The 23,540-nt window shown below is 60.1% G+C and overlaps 1 protein-coding gene across 1 annotated transcript; it reads left to right on the top strand.

Moving 5' to 3' along the window:
* Nucleotides 1-545: 545 nt before the first annotated feature.
* On the top strand, nt 546-23,376 carry LOC308052640 (sodium/glucose cotransporter 2-like; the record flags this gene model as incomplete). Its single annotated transcript, XM_080364698.1, has 15 exons — nt 546-629; nt 1,574-1,645; nt 2,492-2,596; nt 4,615-4,674; nt 5,355-5,459; nt 6,487-6,592; nt 7,280-7,360; nt 9,095-9,294; nt 12,298-12,433; nt 15,357-15,464; nt 17,069-17,219; nt 19,111-19,279; nt 21,452-21,667; nt 22,895-22,988; nt 23,166-23,376. The coding sequence occupies 15 exons, from the start codon at nt 546-548 to the stop codon at nt 23,348-23,350; spliced, it is 1,872 nt and encodes a 623-aa protein (XP_080220824.1). The 3' UTR covers nt 23,351-23,376.
* Between the last annotated feature and the right edge of the window lie 164 nt (nt 23,377-23,540).

Genomic DNA, 23,540 nt, shown 5'->3' with positions numbered 1-23,540 from the left:
CTGGGTCCCCTCTCCCGAACTCCTGGGTCCCCTCTCCCGATCTCCTGGGTCCCCTCCCCAACTCCTGGGTCCCCCCTCCCGAACTCCTGGGTCCCCCCCCGAACTCCTGGGTCCCCTCCCGAACTCCTGGGTCCTCCCCGGACTCCTGAGTCCCGATCTCCTGGGTCCCCTCCCGATCTCCTGGGTCCCCCCTGAACTCCTGGGTGCCCTCCCGAACTCCTGGGTCCCTCCCAAATTTCTGATTCCCCCGAACTCCTGGGTTCCTTCCCGATCTCCTGGGTCCCCCCCGGACTCCTGAGTCCCGATCTCCTGGGTCCCCCCCGATCTCCTGGGTACCCCCTGAACTCCTGAGTCCCGAACTCCTGGGTCCCTCCTGAACTCCTGGGTCCCCTCCTGAACTCCTGGGTCACCCCCGGACGCCTGGGTCCCCCCTGAACTCCTGGGTCCCTCCCGAACTCCTGGGTCCCTCCCGAACTCCTGGGTCCCCCCGGACGCCTGGGTCCCTCCCGAACTCCTGGGTCCCCCCGGACGCCTGGGTCCCCGCGATGGAGCCGCCGGCGCCCGTGTCCCCCTGGGACCTGGGGGTGATCGTCGGGTATCTCGTCCTGGTTCTCGCCGTGGGGCTCTGGGTAAGGGGTCGCGCCCCCCAAGTGACCTTTGACCTCTGACCCTTGACCCCCCACCCCCTCCCTGACCCCCCTGACCCATAACTGGGAGCACTGGGAGGACTGGGGATCCCATACTGGGAGCACTGGTGTCCCTTACTGGGGTCACTGGATCCCATACTGGGAGCACTGGTGTTCCTTACTGGGGTCACTGGATTCTATACTGGGAGCACTGGTGTCCCTTACTGGGGTCACTGGATTCTATACTGGGAGCACTGGTGTCCCTTACTGGGAGCCCTGGATCCCATACTGGGAGCACTGGTGTTCTCTATACTGGGAGCACTGGTGTTCTCTATACTGGGAGCACTGGATTCTGTACTGGGAGCACTGGTGTTCCTTATTGGGGTCACTGGACCCCATACTGGGAGCACTGGTGTTCCTTACTGGGGTCACTGGATCCCATACTGGGAGCACTGGTGTTCCTTACTGGGAGCCCTGGATCCCATACTGGGAGCACTGGTTTCCTCTGTACTGGGAGCCCTGGATCCCATACTGGGAACACTGGGAGCTCTGGTTTCCTCTATACTGGGAGCCCTGGATCTCATACTGGTGTCACTGGTGTCCCTTACTGGGAGCCCTGGTGTTCTCTATACTGGGAGCACTGGGAACTCTGGTTTCCCCTATACTGGGAGCACTGGTTTTCTCTATACTGGGAGCCCTTGTGTGCCATACTGGGAGCCCTGGATCCCTTACTGGTGTCACTGGTGTTCCCTATACTGGTGTCACTGGTGTCCCTTACTGGGAGCCCTGGTGTTCTCTATACTGGGAGCACTGGGAGCCCTGGTTTCCTCTATACTGGGAGCCCTGGATCCCATACTGGGACCACTGGTGTTCCCTATACTGGTGTCACTGGTGTTCCCTATACTGGTGTCACTGGTGTCCCTTACTGGTGTCACTGGTGTCCCCAGTCCCTGCGCCGCGGTCGCCGTGACACCATCAGCGGGTATTTCCTGGCGGGGCGGAGCATGAGCTGGGGACCCGTGAGTGACAATGGGGACATTGGGGACATTGGGGGCAATGGGGACAATGGGGACAATGGGGGCGATGGGGGCGATGGGAGTGATGGGGATATTGGGGGCAATGGGGACCATGGGGGGCGATGGGGACAATGGGGGAAATGGGGGGGACTGCGGGTGATGGGGGTACTGGGGGCAATGGGGACAATGGGGACATTTGGGTCAATGGGGGCAATGGGGACATTGGGGGTAATGGGGGCAATGGGGACATGGGGGGCAATGGGGACATTGGGGACATGGGGGGCAATGGGGACATTGGGGGCAATGGGGGCAGTGGGGACATTGGGGACATTGGGGGCAATGGGGACAATGGGGTCATTAGAGTCAATGGGGACATTGGGGGCAATGGGGGCATTGGGGGCAATGGGGGCAATGGGGACATTGGGGGCAATGGGGACAATGGGGTCATTAGAGTCAATGGGGACATTGGGGGCAATGGGGGCAATGGGGACATTGGGGGCCATGGAGGGCAATGGGGACATTGGGGTCAATGGGGACACTGGGGACAATGGGGGGCAATGGGGACATTGGGGGCAATGGGGATATGGGGACATGGGGGGGGATATGGGGGTACTGGGAGGGGGGTCATATGTGTCCCCATTGTCCCCCAATGTCCCCAATGTCCCCATCGCCCTCAATGCCCCCAATGCCCCCAATGTCCCCATTGCCCCCAATGTCCTCCATTGCCCCCATTGCCCCCATTGCCCCCATTGCCCCCATTGCCCCCATTGCCCCCATTGCCCCCAATGTCCCCAATGTCCCCATTGCCCCCATTGTCCCCATTGTCCCCATTGCCCCCATTGTCCCCAGGTGGGGGCGTCGCTGTTCGCCAGCAACGTGGGCTCCGGTCACTTTGTGGGGCTGGCGGGGACGGGGGCGGCCGGAGGAATCGCCGTGGCGGGGTTCGAGTGGATCGTGAGTGGCACCTATAGACACCCATAGAGCCCCATAGACCCCCATAGACCCCCATAGACCCCCATAGACACCCATAGAGACCCATAGAGCTCTATAGACCCCCATAGAGCCCCATAGAGCCCTATAGAACCCCATAGACACCCATAGAGCCCCATAGAGCCCTATAGAGCCCCATAGACACCCATTGACACCCATAGAGCCCCATAGGCACCCATAGAGTCCCATAGACACCCATAGAGCCCTATAGAGCCCCATAGACACCCATAGACACCTATAGACACCCTTAGAGGCCTATAGAGCCCCATAGACACCCATAGAGCCCCATAGACACCTATAGACACCTATAGAGCCCAATTGACACCCATAGAGCCCCATAGACACCTATAGACACTCATAGAGCCTTATAGAGCCCCATAGACACCCATAGAGCCCTATAGAGCCCCATAGACACCCATAGAGCCCTATAGACACCTGTAGAACCCTCAGAGACCCTATGGACCCCTAAAGACACCTGTAGAGCCCTATAGCCCCAAACAATCCCTTATAGCCTCACATAGCCTCCATAGTCCCCCATAGCCCCATACAAACCCTATAGATGCCATAACCCCCTATAGCCCCCTACAAACCCTATAGACCCCCATAGAGCCCCATAGACCCAAACAATCCCCTATAGCCCTTATAGCTCCCCATAGCCCCCTACAAACCCTATAGACCTCCATAGAGCCCTATAGACCCAAACAATCCCCTGTAGCCCTTATAGCCCCCCATAGCCCCCTACAAACCCTATAGACCCCCATAGAGCCCCATAGACCCAAACAATTCCCTATAGCCCTTATAGCCCCCCATAGCCCCCTACAAACCCTATAGACCCCCATAGAGCCCCATAGACCCAAACAATTCCCTATAGCCCTTATAGCCCCCCATAGCCCCCTACAAACCCTATAGACCCCCATAGAGCCCCATAGACCCAAACAATCCCCTATAGCCCTTATAGCCCCCCATAGCCCCCTACAAACCCTATGGACCCCCATAGAGCCCCATAGACCCAAACAATCCCCTATAGCCCCCTATAGCCCCCTATAGACCCCATAGACCCCTATAGCCTCTTGTAGACCCCATACACTCCTATAGCCCCCTACAAACCCTATAGACCCCCATAGAGCCCTATAGACCCAAACAATCCCCTGTAGCCCTTATAGCTCCCCATAGCCCCCTACAAACCCTATAGACCCCCATAGAGCCCTATAGACCCAAACAATCCCCTGTAGCCCTTATAGCCCCCCATAGCCCCCTACAAACCCTATAGACCCCCATAGAGCCCCATAGACCCAAACAATCCCCTATAGCCCTTATAGCCCCCCATAGCCCCCTACAAACCCTATAGACCCCCATAGAGCCCTATAGACCCAAACAATCCCCTGTAGCCCTTATAGCCCCCCATAGCCCCCTACAAACCCTATAGACCCCCATAGAGCCCCATAGACCCAAACAATCCCCTATAGCCCTTATAGCCCCCCATAGCCCCCTACAAACCCTATAGACCCCCATAGAGCCCTATAGACCCAATCAATCTCCTATAGCCCCCCATAGCCTCCTATAGACCCCATAGACCCCTATAGCCTCTTGTAGACTCCATACACTCCTATAGCCCCCTACAAACCCTATAGACCCCCATAGAGCCCTATAGACCCAAACAATCCCTTGTAGCCCTTATAGCCCCCCATAGCCCCCTACAAACCCTATAGACCCCCATAGAGCCCCATAGACCCAAACAATTCCCTGTAGCCCTTATAGCCCCCCATAGCCCCCTACAAACCCTATAGACCCCCATAGAGCCCCATAGACCCAAACAATCCCCTATAGTCTTTATAGCTCCCCCATAGCCCCCCTATAGATCCCTATAGCCCCCTCCATGGGCTCCTCACACCCACCCCCATAATGTCCCCACCTGGCCCCGCCCCTTCCCCTTTTGGCCCCGCCCCCTGTGACCACGCCCCCTCCCCTGGCCCCGCCCCCAGGGCATGTTCATCGTGCTGCTCCTGGGCTGGGTCTTCGTCCCCATTTACATGCGGGCGGGGGTGAGTTGGGGGCGGGGCCTATTGGGGGGCGGGGCCTATTGGTGGGAGGTGCCATGGGGGGGAGGGGCCATGGAGGGCGGGGTCTGGGTGTCCGGGGTGGGGTGTGATGGGGTGGGGGTCACCCCCAAACTCCTGGGTCCCCCCCGAACTCCTGGGTCCCTCCCCGCACTCCTGGGTCCCTCCCGAACTCCTGGGTCCCCCGGACACCTGGGTCCCTCCCGAACTCCTGGGTCCCCTTTGCACTCCTGGGTCCCCTTTACGCTCCTGGGTCCCCCCCCGAACGCCTGGGTCCCTCCCCGCACTCCTGGGTCCCTCCCCGCACTCCTGGGTCCCTCCCCGCACTCCTGGGTCCCTCCCCGCACTCCTGGGTCCCTCCCGAACTCCTGGGTCCCTCCTGAACTCCTGGGTCCCCTCCCAAACTCCTGGGTCCCTCCCGAACTCCTGGGTCCCCCCCGAACGCCTGGGTCCCCCCCGAACGCCTGGGTCCCCTCTCCCGAACTCCTGGGTCCCCCGGACACCTGAGTCCCCTCTGCACTCCTGGGTGTCCCCCCCCCGAACTCTTGGGTCCCCCCCGGACTCCTGTGTACCCCCCGAACTCCTGGGTCCCCCGAACTCCTGGGTCCCCTGAACTCCTGGGTCCCTCCCGAACTCCTGGGTCCCCCGGACGCCTGGGTCCACAGGTGACGACGATGCCGCAGTTCCTGGCCCGGCGGTTCGGGGGGGGGCGGATCCGCCTGTTCCTGGCGCTGCTGTCGCTGGTTCTTTACGTGGCCACCAAGATCTCGGTATAGGCGACCTATAGGGGACATATAGGGGACCTATAGGACATCTAGAGGGGATCTATAGGGGTTAAAAGGGGTCTATAGGGGCTACAGAGGACGTAGGGGTTGGGGGTCTATAGAGGCTATGGGTGATATGTAGGCGATCTACAGGGGACCTATAGGGGTTGAGGGGTCTATGGGGGATCTATAGGGGTTGGGAGGGGTCTATAGAGGATGTATAGGGGAACTATAGAGCCTGCGAGGTCTATGGGGGTCTATAGAGGCTATAGGGCATCTGTAGGGTATCTTTAGAGGTTGGGGGGCCCATAGGGGACATGAAGGGGTTCTATAGGGGATCTGTAGGGGTTGGGGGGGTCTATTGAGGCCAGGGGTGATCTATAGGGGATCCCTATGGGTCTCTATGGTCTCTATGGGTTTCTATGGTCCCTATGGGTCTCTATGGTCTCTATGGGTCTCTATGGGTCTCTATGTTCTCTATGGGTCTCTATGGGTCTCTATGGTCCCTATGGGTCCCTATGGGTCCCTGTGGGTCTCTATGGGTCTCTATGGTCTGTATGGTCTCTATGGGTCTCTATGGTCTCTATGGTCCTTATGGATCTCTATGGGTCTCTATGGTCCCCTATGGGTCTCTATGGGTCTCTATGGGTCTCTATGGGTCTCTATGGTCTCTATGGGTCTCTATGGTCTCTGTGGTCTCTCTGGGTCTGTATGGTCTCCCTATGGGTCCCTATGGGTCTCTATGGTCTGTATGGTCTCTATGGGTCTCTATGGTCCTTATGGATCTCTATGGGTCTCTATGGTCCCCTATGGGTCTCTATGGTCTCTATGGGTCTCTATGGGTCTCTATGGGTCTCCATGGTCTCTATGGGTCTCCATGGTCTCTATGGGTCTCTATGGTCTCTCTATGGGTCTCTATGGGTCTCTATGGGTCCCTATGGGTCTCTATGGGTCTCTATGGGTCTCTATGGGTCTCTATGGTCAATCTATGGGTCTCTATGGGTCTCTATGGGTCTCTATGGGGTGTGCACAGGTCGACATGTACTCGGGCGCCATCTTCATCCGGGCGGCGCTGGGCTGGGGGCTCCTCCCGGCCGTGGGGGCGCTGCTGGGGGTCACCGCCCTCTACACCATCACCGGTAAAGGGGGCGGGGCCTGAGGGGGGGTGGCCTGAGGGGGCGGGTCCTAAGGGGGCGGGTCCAAAGGGGGCGGGGTCTGGGGTAGGCGGGGCTAAAGGGGAAATGGGGGGTAAAGGGGGCGTGGACTAAGGGGGCGTGGTCTTGTGTGGGCATGGTTTACATGGACGGGGCACGATGTGGGTGTGGCCTGAATGGGGAGGAGTCAAATGGGGCGGGGGCAAAATGGGGCGGGGCTTAAGGGGACGGGGATAACAGGGTCTAAGGGGTGGGTTTAAAGGTGAGTGGGCGGGGCTTAATGGGGAAGGGCGTGTGCCTGAGGGTGGATGTGGCCTATGGGGCGTGTCCTTACTAAGGGGGTGTGGTCTCATTGGGGGCGTGGCCAAAGGGGGATCAATGGGGGTCAATGGGGGTGGGTTTAAAGGGGGGTGGGTTTAAAGGCGGGTGGGCGGGGCTTAATGGGGAGGGGCGTGGCCCTAGAGTGGGTGTGGCCTGTGGAGCGTGTCCTGAATAAGGGGGCGTGGCCTTATTGGCGGGCATCGCCACATTGGGGGCGTGGCCAATGGGGAATCACTGGCGCTCTATGGGGGCGGGTTTAAAGGTGGGTGGGCGGGGATTAATGGAGAAGGGGCGGGGTCTGGGGGTGGGCGTGGCATGAGGGGCGTGTCCTGATTGGTGGGCGTGGCCTAGGGGGCCTGACGGCGCTGATGTTCGCGGACCTGCTGCAGACGCTCATCATGGTGCTGGGGGCGGCCGTGCTGGCGGGATACGGTGCGTGTACTGGTTATACTGGGAGATACTGGTTATACTGGGACATACTGGGTTGTACTGGTTATACTGGGAGATACTGGTTATACTGGGAGATATTGGTTATACGGGGTATACTGGTTATACTGGGTTATACTGGGATATATTGGATATACTGGGGTATACTGGGTTATACTGGCTTGTACTGGGAGATACTGGTTATACTGAGAGATACTGGTTATACGGGGTATACTGGTTATACTGGGTTATACTGGGATATATTGGATATACTGGGGTATACTGGGATATACTGCGATATATTGGTTATATTGGGATATACTGGGTTATACTGGGTTATATTGGTTATACTGGGAGATACTGGGTTATACTGGTTATACTGGGTTATACTGGGATATATTGGTTGTACTGGGGTATACTGGGTTATACGGGGATATACTGGGATATATTGGATATACTGGGTTATACTGGGTTATACTGGGTTGTACAGGGTTGTACTGAGATATACGGGTTATACTGGGTTATACTGGATTGTACTGGGATATACTGGGTTATACTGGGGTATAGTGGGTTATACTGGTGTATACTGGGTTATAGTGTGTTATACTGGTTATACTGGGATATACTGGGACATACTTGGATATACTGGGGTATACTGGGTTATAGTGTGTTATACTGGGTCATACTGGGATATACTGGGAATATACTGGGTTATTCTGGGTTATACTGGGGTATACTGGGGTATAGTGGGTTATACTGGCATATACTGGGTTATATTGTGTTACACTGGTTATACTGGGATATACTGGGACATACTGGGATATACTGGGGTATACTGGGTTATAGTGTGTTATACTGGGTCATACTGGGATATACTGGGGTATACTGGGTTATAGTGTGTTATACTGGGTCATACTGGGTTATACTGGTTTGGTACTGGGAGGGACTGGGGCAGATCATGCCAATGCCATACTGGTCCATACTGGTCCATAGTGGATTATACTGGGTTGTATTGGGTTATACTGGGATATACTGGGTTATACTGGTTTGGTACTGGGAGGGACTGGGGTGGATCACTCCAATGCCATAGTGGTCCATACTGGTCCATACTGGTTCACACTGGTCTATACTGCTCCATACTGGGTTATGCTGGGATATACTGGGTTATACTAGTTTGGTACTGGGAGGGACTCGGGCAGATCACTCCAATGCCATACTGGTCCATACTGGGTTATACTGGGTTGTATTGGGTTATACTGGGATATACTGGGTTATACTGGTTTGGTACTGGGAGGGACTGGGGTGGATCACTCCAATGCCATAGTGGTCCATACTGGGTGATACTGGTATATACTGGGACATACTGGGATATACTGGGTTATACTGGGATACACTGGGTTATACTGGGTTATGATGGGATATACTGGGTTATACTGGGTTATACTGGTTTGGTACTGGGAGGGACTGGGGCACATCACTCCAATGCCATAGTGGTCCATACTGGTCCATACTGGTCCACACTGGTCAATACTGGTCCATAGTGGTCCATACTGGGATATACTGGGTTATACTGGTTTGGTACTGGGAGGGACTGGGGCAGATCACTCCAATGCCATACTGGTCCGTACTGCTCCATAGTGGTCCATACTGCTCCATAGTGGTCTATACTGGTTTATACTGGTCTATACTGGTTCGTACTGGTCTATACTGGTTTATACTGGTCTATACTGGTTCCCGCAGCCCTGGTCGCCGTGGGCGGCTACGAGGGGCTGCGGACCCTCTACCCGCTGGCCGTGCCCCCCAACATCACGGGGCCCTGCGGGCGCCCCCGGCCCGACGCCTTCAACCTGCTGCGCAGCCCCCGCGACGGGGACCTGCCCTGGACCGGCCTCATCCTGGGGCTGGGGGTCATCTCCGCCTGGTACTGGTGCACCGACCAGGTGGGGCTGGGGCACTGGGGGGGACTGGGAGGGACTGGGAGGGACTGGGAGTGAACTGGGAGGGGATTTGGGGACACTCGGGGGGACTGGGAGGGACTGGGAGGTGATTTGGGGACACTGAGATGGGACTGGGAGTGAACTGGGAGGGACTGGGAGGTGATTGGGGGGCACTGGGAGTGAACTGGGAGTGAACTGGGAGGGACTGGGAGGGATTAGGGAGCACTGGGAGTGAACTGGGAGGGACTGGGATGGGACTGGGATGGGACTGGGAGGGGATTTGGGGGCACTGGGAGGGACTGGAATGGAACTGGGATGGGACTGGGATGGGACTGGGAGGCACTTGGAGGGACAGGGAGGGACTGGGATGGGACTGGGAGAGACTGGGAAGGGACTGAAAGGGACTGGGAGTGAACTGGGAGTGAACTGGGATGGGACTGGGAGGGACTGGGAGGGATTAGGGAGCACTGGGAAGCACTGGGAGTGAACTGGGAGGGACTGGGAGTGAACTGGGAGGGATTGGGATGGAACTGGGATGGGACTGTAAGTGAACTGGGAGGCACTGTGAGTGGACTGGGATGGGACTGGAATGGGACTGGGAGGCACTGGGAGGGACTGGGAGGGATCAGGGAGCACTGGGAGAACACTAGGAGTGAACTGGGAGTGAACTGGGATGGGACTGGGAGGCACTGGGACCTGCCCTGGACCGGCCTCATCCTGGGGCTGGGGGTCATCTCAGCCTGGTACTGGTGCACCGACCAGGTGGGGCTGGGGCACTGGGGGGGACTGGGAGGGACTGGGAGGGACTGGGAGTGAACTGGGAGGGAACTGGGATGGGACTGAGAGGGGATTTGGGGCACTGGGAGGGACTGGGGTGGACTGGGAGGGATTAGGGAGCACTGGGAGTGAACTGAGAGGGACTGGGAGTGAACTGGGAGTGAACTGGGAGGGACTGGGAGGTGATTTGGGGACACTGGGAGGGACTGGGAGTGAACTGGGATGGAACTGGGGGGGACTGGGAGGTGATTGGGGGGCACTGGGAGTGAACTGGGAGGGACTGGAAGGTGATTTGGGGACACTGGAAGGAGACTGGGAGTGAACTGGGGTGGAACTGGAGGGGACTGGGAGGTGATTGGGGGACACTGGGAGGGACTGGGAGTGAACTGGGAGGGACTGGGATGGGACTGGGAGTGAACTGGGGTGGAACTGGAGGGGACTGGGAGGTGATTGGGGGACACTGGGAGGGACTGGGAGTGAACTGGGAGGGACTGGGATGGGACTGGGAGTGAACTGGGATGGGACTGGGATGGGACTGGGAGGAACTGGGAGTGAACTAGGAGGGACTGGGATGGGACTGGGAGTGAACTGGGATGGGACTGGGAGGGATTAGGGAGCACTGGGAAGCACTGGGAATGAACTGGGATAGGACTGGGAGGGACTGGGAGTGAACTGGGATAGGACTGGGGGAAACTGGGAGGGACTGGGATGGGACTGGGAGGTGATTTGGGGACACTGGGAGGGGACTGGGGGGAACTGGGATGGGACTGGGAGTGAACTGGGAGGGACTGGGATGGGACTGGGAGGGACTGGGAGGGAGTAGGGAGCACTGGGAAGCACTGGGAGTGAACTGGGAGGGACTGGGAGTGAACTGGGATGGGACTGGGAGGGACTGGGAAGCACTGGGGGTCACTGGGAGTCACTGGGGATCACTGGGGGTCACTGGGATGCACTGGGAAGCACTGGGAGTCACTGGGGGTCACTGGGTGTCACTGGATGTTACTGGGATGCACTGGGATGAACTGGGAGGCACTGGGGGTGACTGGGAGTCACTGGGATGCACTGGGTGTTATTGGGATGAACTGGGAGGCACTGGGGGTCACTGGGATGAACTGGGAGGGACTGGGGGTGACTAGGGGTGACTGGGGGTCACAGGGATGCACTGGGAGTCACTGGGATGCACTGGGTGTTACTGGGAGGCACCACTGGGTGTTACTGGGATGAACTGGGATGCACTGGATGTCACTGGAATGCACTGGGATGCACTGGGTGTCACTGGGATGCACTGGGGGTCACTGGAATGCACTGGGGGTCACTGGGTGTCACTGGGTGTTACTGGGATGCACTGGGTGTTACTGGGGGTCACTGGGAGTCACTGGGATGCACTGGGAAGCACTGGGGGTCACTGGGTGTCACTGGGTGTTACTGGGATGCACTGGGAGTCACTGGGATGAACTGGGGATCAATGGGAGTCACTGGGATGCAGTGGGATGCACTGGGTGTTACTGGGATGCACTGGGAGTCACTGGGTGTTACTGGGAGTCACTGGGAGTCATTGGGAGTCACTGGGTGTTACTGGGATGAACTGGGAGTCACTGGGATGCACTGGGTGGCACTGGGGGTGACTAGGGGTCACTGGGTGTCATTAGGAGTCACTGGGATGCACTGGGATGGGACTGGGAGTCACTGGGAGTCACTGGGATGCACTAGGAGTCACTGGGTGTTACTGGGATGCACTAGGATGCACTGGAATGCACTGGATGTTACTGGGATGCATTGGGAGGCACTGGGAGTCACTGGGTGTTACTGGGATGCACTAGGATGCACTGGAATGCACTGGGTGTTACTGGGATGCACTGGGAGTCACTGGGTGTTACTGGGAGTCACTGGGTGTTACTGGGATGCACTAGGATGCACTGGAATGCACTGGGTGTTACTGGGATGCATTGGGAGGCACTGGGAGTCACTGGGTGTTACTGGGATGCACTAGGATGCACTGGAATGCACTGGGTGTTACTGGGATGCACTGGGAGTCACTGGGGGTCACTGGGTGTTACTGGGAGTCACTGGGAGTCATTGGGAGTCACTGGGTGTTACTGGGATGCACTGGGGGTCACTGGGATGCACTGGGATGTACTGGGATGTACTGGGATGAACTGGGATGCACTGGGATGTACTGGGATGAACTGGGATGTACTGGGGGTGACTGGGGGTGCCTGTGCCCCCCAGGTGATCGTCCAGCGCTGCCTGGCCGGCCGCTCGCTCACCCACGTGCGCGGCGGCTGCGTGGTCTGCGGGTACCTCAAGGTGCTGCCCATGTTCCTCATGGTGCTGCCCGGCATGGCCGCCCGCGTCCTCTTCCCCGGTCAGTCGCCCCTCCCCCCGACCCGCCCAAGATGGCCGCCCAAGATGGCCGCCACATCTTGACCCCCTATGACTGCCCTGAAGACCCCTGAGCTTCCTTGGCCAATCCAAGATGGCCGCCCAAGATGGCCGCCAAGTCTTGACCCTCTATGGCCGCCCTGGTGTCCTCTGAGCTTCCTTGGCCAATCCAAGATGGCCGCCCAACATGGCCACTCAATATAATGGCTTGGTAGGGCTGGTCAACATGGCCGCCCAAGATGGTCGCCCAAGATGGCCGCCCAAGATGGCCACCCAAGATGGCCACCAAGTCTTGATCCTCTATGGCCGCCCTGGAGACCCCTGAGCTTCCTTGGCCAAGACAAGATGGCCACCCAGCAGGGCTAACCAAGATGGCCGCCCAAGATGGCTGCCAAGTCTTGACCCCCTATGGCCGCCCTGGTGTCCTCTGAGCTTCCTTGGCCAAGACAAGATGGCCGCCCAAGATGACCGCCCAAGATGGCTGCCCAGCAGGGCGAAACAAGATGGCCACCCAACATGGCCTCCCAACATGGCCTCCCAAGATGACCACCCAAGATGGCCGCCATGTCTTGACCCTCTATGGCTGCCCAGGTGTCACCAGACCTTCTTTGGCCAAGACAAGATGGCCGCCCAAGATGGCCGCCCAAGATGGCCGCCAAGTCTTGACCCCCTATGGCCACCCTGGAGACCCCTGAGCTTTCTTGGCCAATCCAAGATGGCCGCCCAACATAATGGCTTGGTAGGGCCGCCCAAGATGGCCGCCCAAGATGGCCGCCCAAGATGGCCACCCAAGATGGCCACCAAGTCTTGACCCTCTATGGCTGCCCTGGAGACCTCTGAGCTTCCTTGGCCAAGACAAGATGGCCACCCAGCAGGGCTAACCAAGATGGCCGCCCAAGATGGCTGCCAAGTCTTGACCCCCTATGGCCGCCCTGGTGTCCCCTGAGCTTCCTTGGCCAAGACAAGATGGCTGCCCAAGATGGCCGCCCAAGATGGCTGCCCAGCAGGGCGAAACAAGATGGCCACCCAACATGGCCTCCCAACATGGCCTCCCAAGATGACCGCCCAAGATGGCCGCCATGTCTTGACCCTCTATGGCTGCCCAGGTGTCACCAGATCTTCTTTGGCCAAGACAAGATGGCCGCCCAAGATGGCTGCCCAAGATGGCCGACAAGTCTTGACCCTCTATGGCCGCCCTGGTGTCCCCTGAGCTTCTTTGACCAATCCAAGATGGCCGCCCAAGATGGCTGCCATGTCTTGACCCTCTATGGCTGCCCAGGTGTCACCAGACCTTCTTTGGCCAAGACAAGATGGCCGCCCAAGATGGCCGCCCAAGATGGCTGACAAGTCTTGACCCTCTATGGCCGCCCTGGTGTCCTCTGAGCTTCCTTTGGCCAATCCAAGATGGCCGCCCAACATAATGGCTTGGTAGGGCCGCCCAAGATGGCCGCCCAAGATGGCTGCCCAAGATGGCCTCCCAAGATGGCCGCCCAAGATGGCCTCCCAAGATGGCCGCCCAAGATGGCTGCCCAAGATGGCCGCCCCAAGATGGCCACCCAAGATGGCCTCCCAAGATGGCCTCCCAAGATGGCCGCCCCAAGATGGCCGCCCCAAGATGGCCTCCCAAGATGGCCGCCCAAGATGGCCTCCCAAGATGGCCGCCAAGTCTTGACTAACCAACATGGCCGCCATCTTGGCTGGCAGCCATCTTGGACCAGCACAAGGGGTGGCCATCTTGAGTGGCAGCCATCTTGGGCAGCCATCTTGGGCCAATCTTGGGTAGCCATATTGGGCCGCCATCTTGAGTGGTGGCCATATTGCACCGCCATGCTTGGCGGCCATCTTGGGCCACCATATTGGGTGGCAGCCATCTTGGACTAGCACAATAGGCGGCCATCTTGGACCGTCATGCTGGGCAGCCATCTTGAGTGACGGCCATCTTGGGCAGCCACCGTGGGCCAATCTTGGGTAGCCATATTGGGCCGCCATATTGGGTGGCAGCCATCTTGGGCCGCCATGCTGGTCAGCCATCTTGAGTGGCGGCCATATTGCACCACCATGCTTGGCAGCCATCTTAGGCCACCATATTGGGTGGCAGCCATCTTGACTGGTGGCCATATTGTACCACCATGCTTGGCAGCCATCTTGGGTGGCAGCCATCTTGGACCAACACAATGGGCGGCCATCTTGGGCCGTCATACTGGGCAGCCATCTTGAGTGGCGGCCATCTTGGGCCACCATGCTGGGCAGCCCTCTTGGGCCACCATATTGGATGGCCGCCACCTTGGACCACCCCATTGGGCGGCCATCTTGGGCTGCCATGCTGGGCAGCCATCTTGACTGGCGGCCATATTGCACCGCCATGCTTGGCGGCCATCTTGGGTGGCGGCCATCTTGGACCAGCACATTGGGCGGCCATCTTGAGCTGCCATGCTGGGCAGCCATCTTGAGTGGCAGCCATATTGCACCACCATGCTTGGCGGCCATCTTGAGTGGCAGCCATCTTGGACCAACACAATGGGCAGCAACCTTGGGCAGCCATCTTGAGTGGCGGCCATCTTGGACAGCCACCTTGGGCCAATCTTGGGTAGCCATATTGTGTCACCATCTTGAGCGGCAGCCATCTTGGACCACCACATTGGGCAGCCATCTTGAATGGCAGCCATCTTGGGCAGCCACCTTGGGCCAACCTTGGGTAGCCATATTGTGCCACCATATTGAGTGGCGGCCATCTTGGGCCGCCATGCTGGGCCGCCATCTCGAGTGGCGGCCATCTTGAGTCACAGCCATCTTAGGCGGCCATCTTTCTCCCTCCTCCCCGCACGCTCGGCGGCCATCTTGGTCGCCCGTCTCCGGGCGGCCATCTTGGCCGGCTGAGGTGACGCTGACCCCCCGACGCCCCCCAGAGGTCGTGGGCTGCGCCGACCCCCAGCGCTGCCTGCGCGCCTGCGGGAGCCCCCTGGGCTGCTCCAACCTGGCCTATCCCCAGCTCGTCGTCAGCCTCCTGCCCCCCGGTGCGTCACCATGGGCCTCATTAGGGGCTAATTGTGGGTTATTAGGGGCTATTAGGTCCTAATAGTGGGTTATTAGGGGTTAATAGGGGGTTATTAGGGGCTAATAGTGGGTTATTAGGGGTTATTAGGGGCTAAGAGGGGGTTATTAGTGGCTATTAGTGGGTTATTAGGGGCTATTAGGGGCTAATAGTGGGTTATTAGGGGTTATTAGGTCCTAATAGTAGGTTATTAGGGGTTATTAGGGGCTAATAGGGGGTTATCAGGGGTTATTAGGGGCTAATAGTGGGTTATTAGGGGCTAATAGTGGGTTATGAGGGGCTATTAGGGGCTAAGAGGGGGTTATTAGGTCCTAATAGTGGGTTACTAGGGGCTAATAGTGGGTTATGAGGGGCTATTAGGGGCTAAGAGGGAGTTATTAGGGGTTATTAGGTCCTAATAGTGGGTTATTAGGGGTTATTAGGTCCTAATAGTAGGTTATCAGGGGTTATTAGGTCCTAATAGTGGGTTATTAGGGGTTATTAGGTCCTAATAGTAGGTTATCAGGGGCTATTAGGTCCTAATAGTGGGCTATTAGGGGTTATTAGGGGCTAATAGTGGGTTATTAGGGGCTATTAATAGTGGGTTATCAGGGGTTATTAGGGGCTAATATTGGGTTACTAGGGGCTAATAGTGGGTTATGAGGGGCTATTAAGTCCTAATAGTGGGTTATTAGGGCTTATTAGGGGCTAATAGTGGGTTATCAGGGGCTAATAGTAGGTTATTAGGGGTTATTAGGTCCTAATAGTGGGTTATTAGGGGTTATTAGGGGCTAAGAGGGGGTTATTAGTGGCTATTAGTGGGTTATTAGGGGCTATTAGGGGCTAATAGTGGGTTATTAGGGGTTATTAGGTCCTAATAGTAGGTTATCAGGGGTTATTAGGGGCTAATAGGGGGTTATCAGGGGCTATTAGGGGCTAATAGTGGGTTATTAAGAGCTATTAGGGGACTATTAGAGACTATTAGGAGACTATTGGGGGCTGTTAGGGGGCTATTAGAGTCTATTAGGGGGCTATTAGAGACTATTAGGAGACTATTAGAGGCTATTAGGAGACTATTGGGGACTATTGGAGACTATTAGGGGACTATTGGGGGCTATTAGGGGACTATTAGAGGCTATTAGCGGCTATTAGGGTACTATTGGGAGCTATTAGGGGGCTATTAGATTCTATTAGGGGACTACTGGGGACTATTAGGGGGCTATTAGATTCTATTAGGGGACTATTAGAGACTATTAGGAGACTATTAGAGGCTATTAGGGTACTATTGGGGGCTATAAGGGGACTATTAGAGGCTATTGGGAGCTATTAGGGGACTATTAGAGACTATTAGGAGACTATTGGGGGCTATTAGAGTCTATTAGGGGACTATTGGGGACTATTAAACGACTATTAACCCCCTATTAGCGCTATTACTGGGCTATTAGCTCCCTATTAGCGCTATTAATGGGCTATTAACGCCTTATTAGCGCTATTAACGGGCCATTATCTCCCCATTATCGGGTCCGGGGGGTCTGTCCGTGCAGTGGGCGGGTCCCCGCGGTGACCCCGCCCCCGTGCCCCCCCCAGGGCTGCGGGGCCTCATTCTGGCCGTGGTGCTGGCCGCGCTCATGTCGTCCTTGGCCTCCATCTTCGCCAGCTCGGCCGCCCTGTTCAGCCTCGACGTTTACAAGAGGCTGCGGCCCCGGGCGGGGCCCCGGGAGCTGCTCATCGCCGGCAGGTGGGGACCCAGGCGTCCGGGAGGGACCTAGGAGTTCGGGAGGGACCCAGGAGTTCGGGAGGGACCCAGGAGTCCGGGGGACCCAGGAGTCCGGGGGACCCAGGATTTCGGGGGGAGACAGGAGTTTGGGGAGGGACCCAGGAGTTCGGGGGGGATCCAGGAGTTCGGGGGGACACAGGAGTTCGGGGGGACCAGGAGTTTGGAGAGGGACCCAGGAGTGCAGGAGGGACCCAGGAGTTCGGGAGGGGACCCAGGTGTCCGGGAGGGACCCAGGAGTTCGGGAGGGACCCAGGAGTTCGGGGTACCCAGGAGTTCGGGGGGACCCAGGAGTTCGGGGGGACCCAGGAGTCCGGGGGACCCAGGAGTTCGGGGGGACTCAGGAGTTCGGGGGGACCCAGGAGTTCGGGGGGACCCAGGAGTCCAGGGGACCCAGGAGTTCGGGGGGACCCAGGAGTTCGGGGGGACCCAGGAGTTCGGGGGGACCCAGGAGTCCGGGGGGACCCAGGAGTTCGGGAGGGGACCCAGGAGTTCGGGGGGACCCAGGAGTTCGGGGGACTCAGGACTTCGGGGGAACCAGAAGTTTGGGGAGGGACCCAGGAGTCCGGGAGGGACCCAGGAGTCTGGGGGACCCAGGAGTTCAGGAGGGACCCAGGAGTTCGGGAGGGACCGAGGAGTTCGGGAGGGGACCCAGACGTCCGGGTTAGAAGGGACCCAGGCGTCCGGGTGGTGGGGGACCCAGGCGTCCTGGGGACCCAGGGGTGTGGGTTAAAGGGGACCCAGGCGTCCGGGGGACCTGGGGGTGAGGGTTAAAGGGACCCAGGCGTCCGGGAGCTCAGGTCAATGGGAATGAAGGGGCCATAGGGGACCCGGGGGTGTGGGTTAAGGGGACCCAGGCGTCCAGGAGCTCAGGTCAATGGGGATGAAGGGGCCATAGGGGACCTGGGGGGTGTGGGTTAATGGGGACCCAGGCGTCCAGGGGACCCAGGCGTCCGGGCGGTGGGGGACCCAGGCGTCCGGGAGCTCAGGTCAATGGGAATGAAGGGACCAAAGGGGACCCGGGGGGTGTGGGTTAAAGGGGACCCAGGCGTCCGGGAGCTCAGGTCAATGGGGATGAAGGGGCCATAGGGGACCTGGGGGGTGTGGGTTAATGGGGACCCAGGCGTCCAGGGGACCCAGGCGTCCGGGCGGTGGGGGACCCAGGCGTCCGGGAGCTCAGGTCAATGGGAATGAAGGGACCAAAGGGGACCTGGGGGGTGTGCGTTAATGGGGACCCAGGCGCCCGGGGGACCCAGGCGTCCGGGCGGTGGGGGACCCAGGCGTCCAGGAGCTCAGGTCAATGGGAATGAAGGGGCCATAGGGGACCCGGGGGGTGTGGGTTAAAGGGGACCCAGGCGTCCGGGAGCTCAGGTCAATGGGAATGAAGGGGCCATAGGGGACCCAGGAGGTGTGGGTTAATGGGGACCCAGGCGCCCAGGGGACCCAGGCGTCCGGGCAGTGGGGGACCCAGGCATCCGGGGGACCCAGGCGTCCGGGCAGTGGGGGACCCAGGCGTCCGGGGGACCCAGGCGTCCGGGCGGTGGGGGACCCAGGCGTCCAGGAGCTCAGGTCAATGGGAATGAAGGGACCATAGGGGACCCGGGGGTGTGGGTTAATGGGGACCCAGGCGTCCGGGTGGTGAGGGACCCAGGCGTCCGGGAGCTCAGGTCAATGGGAATGAAGGGGCCATAGGGGACCCGGGGGGTGTGGGTTAAAGGGGACCCAGGCGTCCGGGAGCTCAGGTCAATGGGAATGAAGGGGCCATAAGGGACCTGGGGGTGTGGGTTAATGGGGACCCAGGCGTCCTGGGGACCCAGGCGTCCGGGCGGTGGGGGACCCAGGCGTCCGGGCGCAGGCTGTGGGTGGCGGCCATGGTGGCGCTGAGCCTGGCGTGGCTGCCGGTGCTGGAGGCGGCGCAGGGGGGGCGGCTGTTCGATTACATCCAGGCCGTGGCCAGTTACCTCACCCCCCCGGTGGCCGCCGTCTTCTTCCTCGGCATCTTCGTCCCGCGCGTCAACGAGCCCGTGAGTCCCGGCGAGGGACCCAGGAGTGCGGGAGGGACCCAGGAGTTCGGGGAGGGACCCAGGAGTTCAGGGAGGGACCCAGGAGTTCGGGAGGGACCCAGGAGTGCGAGGAGGGACCCAGGAGTTCGGGGAGGGACCCAGGAGTGCGGGGAGGGACCCAGGAGTTCGGGGAGGGACCCAGGAGTTCGGGGAGGGAACCGAATAGGGGACCCAGGAGTGCGAGAGGGACCCAGGAGTTCAGGGAGGGACCCAGGAGTGCGGGAGGGACCCAGGAGTTCGGGGAAGGACCCAGGAGTTCAGGAGGGACCCAGGAGTTTGGGGAGGGACCCAGGAGTTCGGGGAGGGACCCAGGAGTTCGGGGAGGGACCCAGGAGTTCGAGGAGGGACCCAGGAGTTCAGGGAGGGACCCAGGAGTTCGGGGAGGGACCCAGGAGTTCGGGGAGGGACCCAGGAGTTCGAGAGGGACCCAGGAGTTCGGGGAGGGACCCAGGAGTGCGGGGAGGGACCCAGGAGGGCGTGAGGGACCCAGGAGTTCAGGGAGGGACCCAGGAGTTCGGGAGGGACCCTAATAGGGGACCCAGGAGTGCGGGAGGGACCCAGGAGTGCGGGGAGGGAACCGAATAGGGGACCCAGGATTGCGGGAGGGACCCAGGAGTTCGGGGAGGGACCCAGGAGTGCGGGGAGGGACCCAGGAGTTCAGGGAGGGACCCAGGAGTTCAGGGAGGGACCCAGGAGTGCGGGGAGGGACCCAGGAGTTCGGGGAGGGACCCAGGAGTGCGGGAGGGACCCAGGAGTGCGGGGAGGGACCCAGGAGTTCGGGGAGGGACCCAGGAGTTCGGGGAGGGAACCGAATAGGGGACCCAGGAGTGCGAGAGGGACCCAGGAGTTCAGGGAGGGACCCAGGAGTGCGGGAGGGACCCAGGAGTGCAGGGAGGGACCCAGGAGTGCGGGGAGGGACCCAGGAGTTCGGGGAGGGAACCGAATAGGGGACCCAGGATTGCGGGAGGGACCCAGGAGTGCGGGGAGGGACCCAGGAGTTCGGGGAAGGACCCAGGAGTTCAGGAGGGACCCAGGAGTTCGGGGAGGGACCCAGGAGTTCGGAGAGGGACCCAGGAGTTCGGGGAGGGACCCAGGAGTTCGAGGAGGGACCCAGGAGTTCAGGGAGGGACCCAGGAGTTCGGGGAGGGACCCAGGAGTTCGGGGAGGGACCCAGGAGTTCGAGAGGGACCCAGGAGTTCGGGGAGGGACCCAGGAGTGCGGGGAGGGACCCAGGAGGGCGTGAGGGACCCAGGAGTTCAGGGAGGGACCCAGGAGTTCGGGAGGGACCCTAATAGGGGACCCAGGAGTGCGGGAGGGACCCAGGAGTGCGGGGAGGGAACCGAATAGGGGACCCAGGATTGCGGGAGGGACCCAGGAGTGCGGGGAGGGACCCAGGAGTTCGGGGAAGGACCCAGGAGTTCAGGAGGAACCCAGGAGTTCAGGGAGGGACCCAGGAGTTCGGGAGGGACTCAGGAGTTGGGGGGGACCCAGGAGTTCGGGAGGGACTCAGGCGTTCGGGGAGGGACCCAAATAGGGGACCCAGGAGTGCGGGGAGGGAACCCAATAGGGGACCCAGGAGTTCAGGAGGAACCCAGGAGTGCGGGAGGGACCCAGGAGTTCGGGGAGGGACCCAGGCGTTTGAGAGGGACCCAAATACGGGACCCAGGAGTTCGGGAGGGACCCAAATAAGGGACCCAGGCATCCGGGAGGGACCCAAATAGGGGACCCAAATACGGGACCCAGGAGTTCAGGAGGGACCCAAATAGGGACCCAGGAGTTCGGGAGGGACCCAAATAAGGGACCCAGGAGTTCGGGAGGGACCCAAATAGGGACCCAGGAGTTCGGGAGGGACCCAAATAAGGGACCCAAATAAGGGACCCAGGCATCCGGGAGGGACCCAAATAGGGGACCCAGGAGTTCAGGAGGGACCCAAATAGGGACCCAGGAGTTCGGGAGGGACCCAAATAAGGGACCCAGGAGTTCGGGAGGGACCCAAATAGGGACCCAGGAGTTCGGGAAGGACCCAAATAAGGGACCCAGGCGTCCGGGAGGGACCCAAATAGGGGACCCAAATAGGGACCCAGGAGTTCGGGAGGGACCCAGGCGTCCGGCTGACCCCTCCCCCTCCCCCAGGGCGCGTTCTGGGCTCTGCTCGGGGGGGTGTCGCTGGGGCTCGCGCGGCTCGTGCCGGAGGCGGCGCTGGGGGCGGGGTCGTGCGGGGCCCCCCCGCGCTGCCCGCGCGCGCTCTGCGGGCTCCACTTCCTGCACTTCGCGCTCCTGCTCTTCCTCGTCACCGGAGTCATCGCGGTGGGCGTGTCCCTGTGCGCCCCGCCCATCCCGCGCGTGCACGTGAGCCGGGGGGGACCCAGGAGTGCGGGAGGGACCCAAATAGGGGACCCAGGAGTTCGGGAAGGGACCCAGGAGTTCGGGAGGGACCCAAATAGGGGACCCAGGAGTTCGGGGAGGGACCCAAATAGGGGACCCAGGAGTTCGGGAAGGGACCCAGGAGTTCGGGAGGGACCCAGGAGTGCAGGAGGGACCCAGGAGTGTGGGAGGGACCCAAATAGAGGACCCAGGAGTGCAGGAGGGACCCAGGAGTTCGGGAGGGGACCCAGGAGTGCGGGAGGGACACAAATAGGGGACCCAGGAGTTCGGGGAGGGACCCAGGAGTTCGGGAGGGGACCCAGGAGTTCGGGAGGGACCCAAATAGGGGACCCAGGAGTTTGGGGGGGGACCCAGGAGTTCGGGGGACCCAGGAGTGTGGGAGGGACCCAGGAGTTCGGGAGGGACCCAGGAGTTCAGGGGGGACCCAGGAGTGCAGGAGGGACCCAGGAGTTCGGGAGGGACCCAGGAGTTCGGGAGGGGACCCAGGAGTTCAGGAGGGACCCAGGAGTTCGGGAGGGACCCAGGAGTTCGGGAGGGGACCCAGGAGTTCGGGAGGGACCCAAATAGGGGACCCAGGAGTTCGGGGAGGGACCCAGGAGTTCGGGGAGGGACCCAGATAGGGGACCCAGGAGTTTGGGAAGGGACCCAGGAGTTCGGGGGGGACCCAGGAGTGCAGGAGGGACCCAGGAGTTCGGGAGGGACCCAAATAGGGGACCCAGGAGTTCAGGAGGGACCCAGGAGTTCGAGAGGGACCCAGGAGTTCGGGAGGGACCCAGGAGTGCAGGAGGGACCCAGGAGTTCGGGAGGGACCCAGGAGTTCGGGGGGGACCCAGGAGTTCGGGGAGGGACCCAAATAGGGGACCCAGGAATTCGGGAGGGACACAAATAGGGGACCCAGGAGTTCGGGAGGGGACCCAGGAGTGCGGGAGGGACACAAATAGGGGACCCAGGAGTTCGGGGGGGACCCAAATAGGGGACCCAGGAGTTCGGGAAGGGACCCAAATAGGGGACCCAGGAGTTCGGGGAGGGACCCAGGAGTTCGGGAGGGACCCAGGAGTTCGGGAGGGACCCAAATAGGGACCCAGGAGTTCGGGAGGGACCCAAATAGGGGACCCAGGAGTTCGAGAGGGGACCCAGGAGTTCGGGGGACCCAGGAGTTCGGGAGGGACCCAGGCGTCCGGGTTCTCGCAGCTCCACCGGTTGGTGTTCAGTCTCCGGAACAGTCGGGAACCGCGAATCGACCTCGACCAATCAAAGGACGTGACCAGTGACATCCAGCTCCAAGGTGAGGGACCCAGGCGTCCGGGGGGGACCCAGGCATTCGGGAGGGGACCCAGGCGTTCGGGGGGACCCAGGCGTTCGGGAGGGGACCCAGGCGTTCGGGGGGACCCAGGCATTCGGGAGGGACCCAGGCGTCCGGGAGGGACCCAGGCGTCCGGGTGCTCACTCCCATTTCTCCCAGATGTGGAGGCGGAGTCGAGGACTCAGGGGGCGGAGCCACCAGAAGGGGCGGGGTCACGTGGACCAGGGGGCGTGTCCCCAGCCCCGACCCCGCCCCCCGAGGACCCTCGCTGGAGCCGATTGGTCAATGTCAACGCCATCGTCCTGATGGGCGGCGCCGTCTTCCTGTGGGCTTATTTCGCGTGAAATTGCCCCAAAAATGACCCAAAATGAGCCAAAATGTGCCCAAAATGACCCAAAAAGTGCCTGAAATGCTCCAAATGGGCCCAGAATGCCCCAAAATGAGATTAAAATGACTCAAAATGAACCCAAAATGAGCCTGAAATGGCCCAAAATGAGCCCAAAATGAACATGAAATGACTTGAAAATGGCCCAA

The sequence above is a fragment of the Nesoenas mayeri genome, assembly GCF_963082525.1.
Source record: "Nesoenas mayeri genome assembly, contig: SCAFFOLD_165, whole genome shotgun sequence".
Lineage (NCBI taxonomy): Eukaryota > Metazoa > Chordata > Aves > Columbiformes > Columbidae > Nesoenas > Nesoenas mayeri.
Note: the sequence above shows the minus strand (reverse complement) of the source record. Positions and strands in the feature narration are given on the sequence as shown.